This window comes from Manis pentadactyla, chromosome 12 (genome assembly GCF_030020395.1).
Source record: "Manis pentadactyla isolate mManPen7 chromosome 12, mManPen7.hap1, whole genome shotgun sequence".
In the NCBI taxonomy this organism is placed as follows: domain Eukaryota; kingdom Metazoa; phylum Chordata; class Mammalia; order Pholidota; family Manidae; genus Manis; species Manis pentadactyla.
Window position 1 is genome coordinate 12936573 of NC_080030.1, and position 14775 is coordinate 12951347.

At 40.4% G+C, this 14775-nt stretch overlaps 1 protein-coding gene and 1 long non-coding RNA gene across 3 annotated transcripts in view; one reads left to right on the plus strand and one right to left on the minus strand.

The window, feature by feature from the left end:
- Positions 1–14775, plus strand: part of NWD1 (NACHT and WD repeat domain containing 1) — a 61175-nt gene that overhangs the window by 27922 nt on the left and 18478 nt on the right. Inside the window, 3 exon segments of the mRNA XM_057490078.1 lie at positions 1193–1315; positions 7484–7692; positions 10141–10413. Coding sequence (XP_057346061.1) covers positions 1193–1315; positions 7484–7692; positions 10141–10413 — 605 coding nt within the window.
- LOC130680066 (uncharacterized) overlaps positions 1–14775 on the minus strand; it is a 65770-nt gene that overhangs the window by 25306 nt on the left and 25689 nt on the right. Inside the window, exons 1-2 of one of the 2 annotated variants that reach the window (XR_008993077.1) lie at positions 10500–10672; positions 4570–4755 (exon numbers count right to left, since the gene is read on the minus strand). This is a non-coding gene — a long non-coding RNA (uncharacterized LOC130680066). Of the gene's footprint in view, positions 1–4569; positions 4756–10499; positions 10673–14775 lie in introns of those variants that run through there. The other variant, XR_008993076.1, reaches the window with a different exon arrangement.

The window sequence follows — 14775 nt, forward strand, 5'->3', positions numbered from 1 at the left end:
AATTTATCTTGTTTTATTACTAAAGGAAGCATGATAGAGTGGTTGTTGGGGGGCACAAATCACAGCTAGTGCAGTGACTCATTAGTGATGTCTGCCACGGCACAGGCAGAGGGCGTTGCAGCTCAGAGCCACGTTTTTGTTTTTGCCGTCTGTCCGGTTGGGAAAGGCTTAGTGTTTCAGACCCACTGTACCCACTGTGTGGGCCCGAGTCATGTTGAGGTTGAGAAAGTTCCTATGCTCTGGGTTTTAGGCCCCTTCATTTTTAGAATGAGAAGTCTGAGTCACATTTCTGAGGCCACACAGTTAAAGGCCAGAAAAAGAAAGAAAGAGAGAGAGAGAGAGAGAGAGAGAGAGAGAGAGAGAGAAGGGAGGAAGGGAGGGAGGAGAGATGGAGGGAGGGAAGGAGGGAAGGAAGAAAAGAAAACCAAATCTTCACCCCCTAGCCCAATGAGGTGGACACAAAATCCTGGATTCTCAGACCTGAACAGGCTCTGAATTCAACACTTTCCCCCACCATTTCATATACGGGGAAACTGAGGCACATTAAAGGAATTACCTAAGGGCATTCAGAAAGTCTGCTCTCCAGATATCTGGACAAATATTATTTTTTGGTGGGGCACCAGCCTTTATTTTTCCACATAGGTTGTACTGTAAGAGAAGCCAAAAGTAGGGTCTCCCTTCTCAGCCGACGTACTTCCATTTTCTGAGTCTCGGTCACCTTGGGCTGGGTTTTCAACCATGCACTATGGACACTGGGGCCGGATCATTCTCTGTCATGGGGACTGTCCTGTGCCTGTAGGATACTCAGCAGCATCCTTGGCTTCCACCCACCAGTGCCAATAGCTCCCCAATTCCCAGACAACCAGACATGTCCCAGACACTGCTCTGCTCTTGGGCACAGAATAGCCCCTGTGTGAGAACTGCCGAGCTTGAGAGACGCCGGTAACCGAGATTTCATCCAGCGTCTAAAAGCCACACAGACATTGCAGCTGAGATCTGCATCTGGGGTCTAATAGCACTGGCGTCAAAAGTCTGGCTCTGATACTTCCCAGGTGTGTGGCTCTGGACAAGGGACTGGACCTGTCTATGCCTCAGTTTCCTTGTCTGAAGCAGGGGCTCTTCAGAGGGCCCTGTGGCTGAGCACTCGGACACGGGGGCTGATGTCATAACTGTTGTCTCTGTGTGGCTGCAGGCATCACCGCCATGGCATGGAGCCTAGAAGAGAAGCTGCTAGTGGTTGGTACCCAGGATGGCACCATGGCCGTATGGGACATGGAAGAGCAGCAGGTGATCCACATCCTACCTGGCCACACAGGTAAGGCTCAGGAAGTGGGGTTTATGGTCATCTTCTTCCTAGTGTCCCATGTCAGCCTGTCAGTTCCCAGAGCCCTTTTAATGCCAGGGCTCTTGTTGGCAGAGTCAAAAAATGAACTTCGCAAACACTCAAGGTAGGAGAGCAAGGCAGAGGCTTTTATTTAGAGAGAAAGCAGAGGACAGAGCTCTGGGTAGTGTGTTGTCTAGAGGATTTATAGGCAGTTGGGAGACAAAGGGCTAGGGATGCACACCTGCTAAGTGGTCCCAAAATGTTTATCTTTAAAGAGACATTAAGTTTCTCATTAGTCTTCTTGGTTATTTACAAAAAATTTACTGCTCTGATTCCCTCCCAGGATAGCAGCTTCCTGGTCTGGGAGTGTATCACTCCATCGCTCGAGAGTGCAGTGCTTTGCTCCCCAGGTGGGCTGAGTTATTGTCTGTTTGTTAAAGAGGATGTTAACTTACTTTTTAACTAATTGGGTTTTAAAATACAATTTTATCTTTAAGATAGAATCCTTCCTGTTGTTACTATGTTGTTTATGACTGGGCTTGCTTACTAAATCAATTGCCCAGGTTGCAAATCACTGGTTAGGGCTGAAGGAGGAAAAGCAGCACCTGGGTAAAGTAAAAAAGAAAAAAAAGCTGGGCCCCCCAGGGGGCCAAAGCAAATCCCACAATAGCATGATTCAACGGATACAATGAAGACATGGGCTATGGTGATGTGTTTTCTTGTTTTAATTTTAATTTTAATTTGTTTTTCAAAGAAAAACAGTGTGTTTACTACATTCAGCCCTTCCTTATTACCGAGTCCCCACCCCCCATGCCCCATTGCAGTCACTGCGCATCAGCATAGTGCGATGCTATAGAGTGACTACTTGTCTTCTCTGTGCTGCACACTGCCTTCCCCGTGACCTACCTATATTGTGAGGGCTAATTATAATGCCCCTTAATCCCCTTCTCCCTCCCTCCCCACCCCCTTCCCCTTGGTAACTGCTAGTCCCTTCTGGAGTCTATGAGTCTGCTGCTGTTTTGTTTTTTTGCTTTATTGTTATACTCCACAAATGAGGGAAATCATTTGGTACTTGTCTTTCTCTCCCTGGCTTATTTCACTGAGCATAATACCCTCTAGCTCCATCCATGTTGTTGCAAATGGTAGGATTTGTTCTCTCCCTATGACTGAATAATATTCCATTGTGTGTATGTATCACTTCTTCTTCATCCATTTGTCTACTGATGGACACTTAGGTTGCTTCCATATCTCAGCTATTGTAAATAGTGCTGCAGTAAACATAGGGGTTAATACGTGTTTTTGAATCAGGGATCTTGTTTTCTTCGGGTGAACTCCTAGGAGTGGAATTCCTGGGTCAAATGGTATTTCTATTTTCAGTTTCTTGAGGAACCTCCATACTGCTTTCCACAATGGTTGAACCAATTAACATTCCCACCAGCAGTGTAGGAGGGTTCCCCTTTCTCCACATCCTCACCAACATTTGTTGTTCCTAGTCTGGATGTTGGCCAGCCTAACTGGTATGAGGGGATGTATCATTGTGGTTTTTATTTGCATTTCCCTGATAATTAGTGATATGGAGCATCTTTTCATGTGCCTGTTGGCCATCTGAATTTCTTTGGAGAATTGTTCATATCCTCTGCCCATTTTTTAGTAGGGTTATTTGCTTTTTGGGTGTTGAGGCATGTGAGTTCTTTATGTATTTTGGATGTTAACCGCTTATCAGATAAGTTGTTTCCAAATATATTCTCCCATTCTGTAGGATGCCTTTTTGTTCTGCTAATGGTGTCCTTTGCTGTACAAAAGCTTTTTAATTTGAGGTAGTCCCATTTGTTCATTTTTTATTTTGTTTGCCTTGCCCGAGGAGATGTGTTCAGAAAAAAGTTGCTCATGTTTATATTCAAGAGATTTTTGTCTATGTTTTATTGTAAGAGTTTTATGGTTTCGTGACTTACATTCAGGTCTTTGATCCATTTCAAATTTAATTTTGTGTATGGCGTTAGACAATAATCCAGTTTCATTCTCTTGCATGTAGCTGTCCAGTTTTGCCAACACCAGTTGTTGAAGAGGCTGTCATTTCGCCATTGTATATTCATGGCTCCTTTATCGTATATTAATTGACTATATATGCTTGGGTTTATATCTGGGTTCTCTAGTCTGTTCCATTGGTCTGTGGGTCTGTTCTTGTGCCAGAACCAAATTGTCTTGATTACTGTGGCTTTGTAGTAGAACCTGAAGTTGGAGAATGTAATCCACCCGCTTTATTCTTCCTTCTCAGGATTGCTTTGGCTATTTGGGGTCTTTTGTGGTTCCATATGAATTTTAGAACTATTTGCTCAGTTCGTTGGAGAATGCTGTAGTATTTTCATAGGGATTGCATTGAATCTGTAGATTGCTTTAGGCAGGATGGCCATTTTGACAATATTAATTCTTCCTATCCATGAGCATGGGATGTGTTTCCATTTATTGGTAGCTTCTTTAATTTCTCTCAAGAGTGTCTTGTAGTTTTCAGTATATAGGCCTTTCACTTCCATGGTTAGGTTTATTCCTAGGTTTTTAATTTTATTCTTTTTGATGTAACTGTGAATGGAACTGTTTTTCTCATTTCTCTCCCTGCTAGTTCATTGTTAGTGTATAGGAATGCAACAGATTTCTGTGTATTAATTTTGTATCCTGCAACTTAGCTGAATTCAGATATTAGATCTAGTAGTTTTAGAGTGGATTCTTTAGGGTATTTTATATACAGTGTCATGTCATCTGCAAATAGTGACAGTTTAACTTCTTCCTTGCCAATCTGGAAGCCTTTTATTTCTTTGTGTTGTCCAATTGCCATGGCTAGGATGCTAAGGTATTTTCTTATCTGGGGGATGTTCAAACATTCCAGGCCCAGTTACTCCTGGCTTTTTAGTTTTAACCAATTTTACTGAAGAATGCCTATATTCCTAGTTTGATATTTTTACCTAGAGAATTAATGTGACTCTAACTTTGCTTAATTGTTTAACAGGGAGTTTTGGTAGGGGTTTCTTTGCACATTGTTACATTGTTCTGACTGGGATTAACCTGCTTTGCTTTTTTTGAAGGCCCTCGCCCTACTCTGTCTAAACCCATGGTCCCTGTCTCAATTTCACCACTGACTCGCTTCTTTGCACCAAAACCCTGGCTTTGTTCCTGCATCAGTTAGCTATAACTGCATAACAAAACACCCTAAAGCATAGTAGCATCAAACAATAGCTGTTTATTTAGCTTACCTTCTGTAGGTTGGCAATTCAGGCTGGGCTGAGCTGGGCGGCTCTTCTGGTCTCAGCTGGACTTGCTCATGCTTATGTGGTCAGGGGGGCATCTGAGAGGTGGCTTGTCCAGGATATTCTCAAATGAGACAACTCAGTTCTGCTCCTTGTAGTCTCTCATCCTCTAGCAGGTTAGAGTCAAGGTCTCTAGAGGGTGAGCAGAAGCACAGAAGCTCTTTTAGGGTCTAGAATTGGCCTCGGAAGTGGCACCCCATCACGTACTATTGGCTAAAGGATGTCACAAGAATAGTCCAGAATCAATGGGAAGGGAAATAGGCTTCATTTCTTGATGAAGAACAAATGTCACACTGCGAAAGGTATTGATCAGGGAGGGTAAAGAATTGTAATCATTTATTCAATTTGTTGCCTGAAGTCCCTATGAAACTAAGTGAGGTTTCCATTTCTGCAAAGTCCCATCATAGCTATGGTTTGTTCATTCAATCGATTATTGAGTGACTACTGTGTACCAGACCCTGTTCTAGATGTTGAAGAGAGGCTGACCAGGGCTGAAACTAGGGTTAAGAGGAGGGAGGTACATGCCACAGACACAAAATTTAATTAATTTTAATCATTAAAATTTTTAATTATTTGATTATAATTTTAATTATTCAAATTAATTTCAATTAATTAGTTTAATTATTTAATTATGCTTAATGTATTTGGGCTGTTTCTAGTTATCACGTTATCATAGATAATGCTGGGATGAATCTCTTTCTGTTCTCAACAACATTTTTTTCCTTTGGTTGAATATTTCCAGTGAGTAGGAATCTTGAATTGGAGGGTGTGAACATTTCTATGTGTTGTAAGAAGTGTTATCTTACTGCTTTGTAAGAAGTGTTATCTTACTGCTTTCCAAACAGGCTGCATGTGGCAGAATAAAACAACATAACCCCAAATCTCCCAGCATTAGATGTTTTCATTTTTCTCTTTTGATTCTGAGGGGTGGGAAGGAGGTGGGTACCAGTAGAATACCCATCAAATACGATTCCATTTATGATCACCAGGATGGCTATTCCCTATAGGTCTATTCAGTATTTGTATTTGTGTGTGTGGGAGCCATCTGTTCAAGACCTGAGCCCATTTATTAATGATGAGCTTGATTCACTTTTTAAAAAGTTAACAAACTTTTATTACTTGCAATTCAAAAAACTCAGTAATTGATTGGTAACTCTGAAAGCATTACAGATACACATAATAAGAAAAATGAGTTTCCAATCACATGGTAGTAGGCTGGATGTGGTTTGTACTGTTTTGTGAGAGCTGATGGTGAAGTTCTCAGGAATATTGTGAGTCAGTTGTCAAACATGGTCATTATTAAACATTAAGTTATAGAAACTTACAGCTAAATCAATTATAGTTGGCCCTTGATCAGCATAGGGGTTGGGGCACAGTTGAATCCTCATATAACTTTTGACTCTCCCCAAATTTAATCACTAACAGCTTACGGTTGACCAGAAGCCTTACCAATAACAAACAGTCAATTAACACATATTTTGTATGTCCTTTTAGTATATACTGCATTCTTACAATAAAGCAAGCTACGGAAAAAACATGTGCTTTCAAATTGTCACAAATCTCCAAATAGTTTTCCAGTATATTTTTTGAAAAATATCATTGTGGAAGTGAATTGGTGCAGCTTAAACCCATGTTGCTCAAGGGTCAACTGTATGTTAAAACAAGGTAATAAATAAATACTCAAAACGTATTGCTTTCTAATTATTTTACCACATTCTACCTACTATTTATGTTCTTGACTCTTGTATCCATATGGTGGAAATGGTGTGCTATGGAATCTGTCTTTGCAACTCCACATTCAATGGTATATGTGAGAGGTTTGATATCAGCTATGGTGGGAGTATTTATACCATGGGAAACGGGCAAATGCTTTCTTCCAAATCAGGGCTTTCTTCCACCCCTTGGAAAGCCAGTTGTTAAACATTTATTTTTTGTTCTAATCCCTTTGTGAAGGAAGTGTTTGTTTATGTATAAACATATGGTTAGATATAGTTACATAACTGTTTGCAAGTTTTTTTCAGTTAATGTCACAAATGTTATCACTTCCTATATCATGTATGTATTTCTAATTCTATGGTGAGGTTGAACATCATTTTCTAATGCTTATTGTCTATTTGTACTATTTCTGTAAATTTCCTGCTTATATTCTTTGTACAATTTATGAGTAGGTTATTTGCAATTTTCTTGCTTATTTGTAAGAATTCTTTGTTTATTAAGGAGAGTGTCTATTTGTTGTATACCGCAAATATATTTTCCTAGTCTATCATATGTCTTTTAATTACATTTGATCCTCCTGAAGTTTTGTATTTTCATGTAATCCACTTGGTCAATTTTCCCCCTTCATCTCTTCCAAATTTCATGTTTTGCTTAGAAAAGCTCTCCAAGATTATAAAATCTCCTATAATTTTACTTTTTTATTCTTTTATCTACTAATTTATTATTTTATTTGCTAATTTTAAATGCTCCCTGGATGATGCTGAACTTTTATAAATTTCAGTGACCTCTGTTAGTTATGGATTCAACATCTGGTCAATTGATTTAATCCCAACCAATTGTTGCACTCTTAATGTAGCTTTGTCATATTCCATTATTTGTAATTTGGTTATATTTGAATCCACCCATCTTTTTTTTTTTTTTTTTTGAGAGGGCATCTCTCATATTTATTGATCAAATGGTCGTTAACAACAATAAAATTCTGTATAGGGGACTCAATGCACAATCATTAATCAACCCCAAGCCTATGAATCCACCCATCTTTTATTTGGTAAGCCAGGGGATTTCCAAGCCAATGGGTATTTTGGTAGTTGGAAGGTCAGGATGTTTTCAGCTAATATATTCTTCCCACTTTGGTCTGCCACAGGAGAGGTGAGGTACGTGAAAGTTTTTGCCAAGGGGACACTTGCCATCACTGCTTCAAAGGACCATACACTGCGTTTGTGGAACTTACTCTCTGGACAGGAGAAATTCAACATTTGGGATGGAGGCTCCACAGGGCTCACTGAACCTCAAATCTGGAGCCTTCATGTGGATGAGACAAAGAAGGTGGTGTATTCAGCATCTGGCTCAAAGGTACCAAACACCTGCCTTGTTTGCAAAGGCAAGCTGAGACCAGAGAATTCAAAGGTGGCAAATGTTTGCATAAGGAGGGGCTCCCTGGTATGGGGTGCATGTAAAAGGGTATACAACTATTTGAGAGAGGTTTCAACCTTATAGGGGTTTCAAACTTCATAGTTGGATTAGATGACCCTGACGGTTCTTTTGTGTCTTAAGAATTGAAACCTTTCATCTTTTTTAATTATAGTCATTTTAGTGCTATAAATTTCCCTCTGAGTACTGCTTTATCTATGTCCCACAAAATGTTATGTTATCATTAACATTCAGTTCAAAATACTTCCAGATTTCCCTTTTGATTTCTTCTTGGTCCATGAGATATTTATTTATTTATTTATTTTCATCTAAGTATAGTTGACATACAATATTATATTGACTTCAGGTGTAAAACATAGAGATTCGACAATTATATACATTATAAAATGCTCACCGTGATAAATGTAGTTACCATCTGTCACTATACAAAGATCACGATGTTTTTGACTATATTCCCTATGTTGTACTTTTCATCCCCATGACTTATTTACTTTATAACTGAAAGTTGGTGGCTCTTTATCCTCTCCAACTATTTCACCCATTCCCCTCCACCCTCCACCCTCCACCATGTGGCAACCACCAGTCTGTTCTCTGTGTTTATGATTCTATTTAGAAGTGTGCTATTTGTTTCTATTTGAGAGTTTCCTAGATAGCTTTCTGTTTTTTTTTTCCCTAATTTAATTCCATTTGTATGACGTGAATCCTTCCAAATGTATTGAGACTCATTTTATGGTCTCTTTTGGTAAATGTTACATATGTTTCTGAAAACAGTATGTATTCTTCATTATGTCAGTTATAACCCTATGATCTGATTGTTTGATGAATAGAGATGCAATATATTAGTGGGTTAAAACTCAGTAACTAAAGACATGGGGGAAAATCTGTATTTAACTCGCAGTTGATTTCTTTGCAAGCTGAGAAATCTTGATCATATCACCTTACCTCTCTGCCTCAATTCTTCCTCTACCTCAGATAATGAGTGCAAGACACCTGGTCTAGAGCCTGGTACATAATAAGCACCAAATAATTAGTAGATATTAATTATTATTTTTTATTAGTAATTGGTGGTTGTTAACACAAGTAATGTTGGTAGCTTATAAACTATACCATCCAATAGGGGAGGCACCAACCAGATATGACTATTGAACACTTAAAACGTGGCTATTCAAAACTGAAATGTGCAGTAAGTATAAAACATGCACTGGATTTCAAAGACTTAGTAACATACAAATATTTCAATAATAATTTTATATTGATTATATTTTCAAATGATAACATTGGACAAACTGGGTTAAATAACATGTATTACTGAAATTTATTTCACGTTTTTCTTTTTACCTTTTTTAAGGGGGCTGATAAATTAAAGTCATATTTTTATTGGCTGGTGCAGGTTTAAATACTAGCGAAGAGTTGGCTGATTTCAAAACTGATTGTGGAAATCATTTTTGTTTACAGAAAAAGTTTCAAAACAACTGTTAACTACACGATTTTGCTTTATGTGGTATGTGTGTGTGTGTATGCAATGTATGTGCATGTGTATAAAATAAAATGAGAATATAGCCAAATATAAAACCATATATGCAGTTTTATAAAGCTATTTTCATTTGCCCATAACCTTAAACATTCTTTGAAAGCAGCATGCTTAGTGATTTCATAAGATTCTATTTTCTGACTCCACTGTAATTTATTTAACTAATCCCTTATTACTGCTCTTATAGGTTATTTACAGTTCTTTGCATTTTCCAGGAACTGAGATAGTTTTCCTTCTACATCTATCCTTGTGTGTTTTTCTCCTTATTTCTTTAGAGCAGATCCCAGAAGGAGAATCAATGGACAAATGTTTACTCTTTAAATGGTTACTGCTGATAAAAAGAGACTTTTTTTTGATGAAGTTAAACAAGAAATCTGCTGTGATTAATAATTACATTAATGAACACATATGTGAATGTGTATGGCATGGCTGACCTTTTTTTTCTGTTTTTAAGACGTTTTATTTTGGGGCATTTTAGACTTACGAAAATGTTATAAAGATAATTGAGTTCCCTTATGCCCTTGATCCTACCTTCTCAATGTCAGCATCTTATATAACCAGGTTTCATTGGTCACAACTAAGACATTAATATTGACAATTTCTATCAACCTAACTCCAGACTTCATTTTGGATTTCAGTTTTTCCACAGATGTCCTTCTGCAATTCCAGGATCCAATCCAGAATACATCTCCCCTCTCTGCTTTTTTTTGGAACAGGCAGAGTGTTGAAAATAAAATGCACGAATTATAAAAAAGAGCACGTTCTTGCATTCAACTCTGTAAAACTTGCAGCCTAGGTCTTCCGCTGAGATTTCTTTTTCCTTTTCATCATTCCATCAGGTCAGTGCTTGGAATCTGGAAACTGCAGAGCTGGTTTTCTGCATCCTGGGAGATGCCTCTGACCCCTGGTGGTGCACGGCAGTGCTGGCCTCCCAGGCCACACTGCTGACAGTGTCTGAGGCTGGCGTGGTCAGTCTGTGGAGCTCAGCCACAGGAAAACTGCAGGGGAAGCAACATTTGTCCAGCATCAAAGAAGAAGCACCGACCTGTGGGGTCTCAGTCCAGAAACAAGGAAAGATGGTCACTGGATTCAGCAAGGGCTCCATCTCTTTGGTAAGGAACTTTATGGAACACAATGCTAGTATGGACTTAGCTCCAAAGTGCTTAGACATTCTAGAGGTCAGGGGAACACATCTCACCTTTGATCTGATAAATGACTCTTGGCTTCTTGATTCTGGGGATCTGACATTCAGTGCAGTTCAGGAAACATCTCTAAGTGTCTCATGGGAGCCAGCCAATTTGGATAATTTTGGGCACTCAGTCTTGTTGTGGACATTCTGGGAAAGAGTAGAGAATATGCTTCAGAGCCGTCTGCACTGAGGGGCCAGGAGCTGGGATTTTATCCACCAGCTCCATCAGTGGCTGGGTGAGGGCCGCTCCCAGGAGCATCAATACAGGGGCCAAGCGTTCTGGCAGGATGCGGAGAAGACAGTCAGAAAAAAACAACCCAAGTGCAGAGTGGCAGTGGTACAATAAGTAGCCTTCCAGGAACAGAGGAAGACATTGAGGGGCCATGGCTGGGGCACCAACAGCAAGCTGTATAAGGAATTGTAGGTGGAGAAACAAGGTTGTCACATCAGGTACTGTAGGAGGGGCTGTAGAAGTAGAAGAGTTCAACTGTGCCCTTGAGGAACTCAACCCCGGAAGGGAGACTGGGTCGCCAATGACTTACGATCACACTCAGAGGAGCAGTCTGTTTTCAGTAGAGATGAGGGTTTGAGGAGGGGAGACCTCTAAAGAGTCACCCCAAACTCCACATTTCTGGGCTTCAGGGCCTCATAGCCTCCCTAAGCAATCAAGGCACCAAATGCAATCATGAGCAGTAATGCCCATCCTCTGATCAGGTTTCTCAGGTGTTGACTCCCTCCAATGAGGGATTATCTTCAGTGAGCCTGGAAGGGAACTGGGACTTTGGGTGTCCGACACACTTGAGTTTGAAAACCTCAGTTCTGTCTTCAACTAGTTTGTATTCTTGCATGAGCGTACCTCCTTCTTCAAGCCTCAGTTTCCTCTTGTATAACATGGAGGGAAATAGCACCAACATCCAGAGCCAGAATAGGGACAGGCACCTGCTCAGGCATCCAGCCAGCAGGGGTGGGGGCTCTAAGGGGTCATGGAGTGAACTGGACATATGGTGGCCATTACCCTCTGCTTTCTCCCTGCATGATTTGCTGTTGGTGTACCATCTCTATCCCCTCAGTGTTCTCCATTTCTGAAGGCTATTGTTCTGTTGGTCCTAAGCCAACTGATGGCAGCTCCCTCGTTAGAAGTGCCTTAAGTGCTCACCTGGGCACATGTCACTCTTAGGAGCTCCACAGACCTCTCCCCTACTAAGGTCCTCTTTATGGTTAGGCCAGCTCTTGCGATTCTTGCTATGATTGCAGGATACATTTTAGCAAGAAACCGTCAGGTAAATTTGAGCAACAAGATTTATTATTCACATGGCACTGGAGGATACGGGGTGTGCCCGTGGGTCATACAGTGAGGTTGAGTTGTGGGTGGTGGGGGGAACATGGACTGGTCCCCTGCCTTTATTAGAATCCAAAGGTGGAATGTTTACGGTTTCACAGGTTCACTCTTTATTGGCTAATTTAAAGCAGTAGTGTGAGCACTTAGGGCATGGAAAAGAGAAGCAGGGCCACTCACTCTGGTGGTTAGATTCTAGGTTCCCCAGGGTTTTCTAAAAGAGGCAACTTCATGGGTAGGGACAGCTTAATTCCTTACCGTGTTGTTTCGTTAGTAGTTGTGTCGGACAGCTGGCGGTACGTTTAGTCAAGACGGACGTCTTTGAAGTGGATGCCTGGACAATCCAAAACCTCAACGTCAGGCATTTGTGTTATAACTGAGCATGTGGGTTGTTTCGTCCTGACTTTCCTTCCCCCAACACACCAGCATGCTCGGCCCCTGTGTTCCTGCTCCTGGGATCAGCCCTCACCCAACCCCTGATGGAGCTGGATAGAATCTCAGCTCCTGGCCCCTCAGTGGGGGTAAACTCTGATAAGAGAAAAATCTTTAAAAAGTAGCCACAGGAGAAAAGGCCCATTACGTACAATGGCTGTCAGTGATAAGAATTACAGCTGGTTTCTCATCAGAAACAATGAGGACAGAAGACGATAGAATGACATCTGTAACTTGAGGAAAGGAAATCACAAAACCTGTCAACTTAGATTTCTGTATCCAGTAAAAATAGTCTCCAAAACTGAAGGCAAAATTAAGACATTCTCAGGCAGAAAAGCTGAGAGAATTTGTTTCCAACAAACCTGCACTTTAAGAAATGCTAGAAAGATGTTCTTCAGGACGAAGGGATAGAATGCCAGATGGAAGGCTAATGAATGAATAAAGAGCACCAGAAAAGGTAACTAGAAGAGAAAGCTCAACTCGAAGCTGCCCATGTCTAGGAGAGTCAGGAAAGAGAGCAGGTACCCAAAGACTCTATCATGTGGTCCGGGGAAAAGCAATCTCCTTGCACCAGCATTCCTCAGTGGTGCCCCACCATTCAAGCTGGTCCTGAAATATTCAAGTCCAAGTGAACATCAAGATTGAGAACTTTGAGGTCTGCAGGCAAGGAAACTAGGATCATGAATACATCAATCAAGAGTCCGCTGTTGAAATAACGTGACTCTTAAGTAAAGCTTTTGAATATGTAAGTAGGACCCCATCTTTCTCTAATAGAAACACACACACACACACACACACACACACACACACACACACACACACACTACTTATGAGCACATCTGGAAGGTTGAGTGTGTCAGTTGCATGGGGCAACTCCAGACAGAGGGACCAGCTCTGAACCCAAGAGCCAGCTGTGACCTGCCTTTGATGGTTGTAATTCCTGGAATCTTTGGAACTGACTTGTACATGGAGTGATGCTTTTACCAGGAATGGGAGCTTCATTCTATTATCTAAATGCTGACATTTTTAAAACACCTTCCAAGAATTATCTGGTTCACAAAGTACCTGGAATGGAGCTGTTATTTTGAACATTAAAGTATATTTTTATGAAAAGAAAATCCATTTCTTGGGCACTATTTTACCTTCTTTGTGGAGAATATAAATTAGTGAAGCCCTTGGGAAAGCAATCTTACAGTACATCTATGAACATTAAATAGTACGATTCCCACTGAATTCATCGGTTCTGCTTCTGAAGAGGAAGGAGATGACCAGGGAGGTGAGAGGAAGAGAAAAGGTGGAAGAAATTTTCAGCCTGTGCATAGAAGCAATGTGCTGGAAGGCCAACATCAGAGAGCAGCAGCAGACAGAAAACACAAGCAGGAGGAAAAAATGGAAACTGAGCATGTGGCTCTGTAAAGCGTTTCTGGTGCCTGTGTGACATACATTATGCAAAATAAACGTTTATTGTACTGTATTCCCAGCCAAACAACATGTAGTCTACAGTAATAAAAAATATATCTCATTCTGGCCTCAAAGCATTAATCCAGTTACTGAGACGAGAACACAAGAGGAGCGAAGGAGAGACGAAGATCTTGAGACAGACTCATTGAGCTGAATTTCCCCCTCCCCCCCTTGATGGAAGGATGTTCCAGATTCTAAATCGAGGACTTCATTAATGGCCTTATAGCTGTGTTATGATTGCTTAAAAAAAATTTCCTGTAAAGTGCACGCTGCATACTAAGGTTGGCCATCATTCCTGTTGAAATATTTTTACCAAGCTTCAATGAAGCTTTTGTGTTTGATAGTTGTAAGAAGCTCAGGTGAAGATGGTGATTGTGCATTATTTCATTTAGAAAACATAAAAATCATTTTGTTTTGAAGTAGGTGTAAACTGGAATAGCAGTTATACCCCAGAGAATGGGGCAATTGTGCCTGTTCCTTGACATTCTTTTGTCGTTTAATTCTTCAGATTCTTCCTAATTGTTTTTTTTCAATCCTGAGAGATTAAACAGTAGACTTGTTAAGAAAACAAAAATGAAACTGTAACCAAAATTTTAAAGTTTATTTTTTTAAAAAAAAGATCAGCCTAGATAATAGTATTTACCACGGCATTCTTAAGAAAACATCAGCATGATATCAAATATCTGTCCAGAAGAAAGTGTTAAATGAATTAAGGACCTATATACTCTGAAAGATTATGTGGCCATAAAAAACTCCAATGGGCTTGAGCAGCAGTCAGCAAGCTGTGGCTGCCTGCCTGTGTATTATGGCCTGTGATCTGAGAATGAGTTTATGAATTTAAGTGGTTAAAAAAATTAGCCAGAGAATAGTATCATGTGACATGTGAAAATTCTATGGAATCCAAATTCAGTGTCCATAAATGAAGTTTTATTGGCACACAACCACCCCCAAATGTTTACATGCTGTCTCTGGCTGCATTTGTGCTGTAACAGCAAATTTAAGACAGTGTGGCCCACAAAGCCTGAAATATTTGCTATCTGGTCCATTACAGGGAAA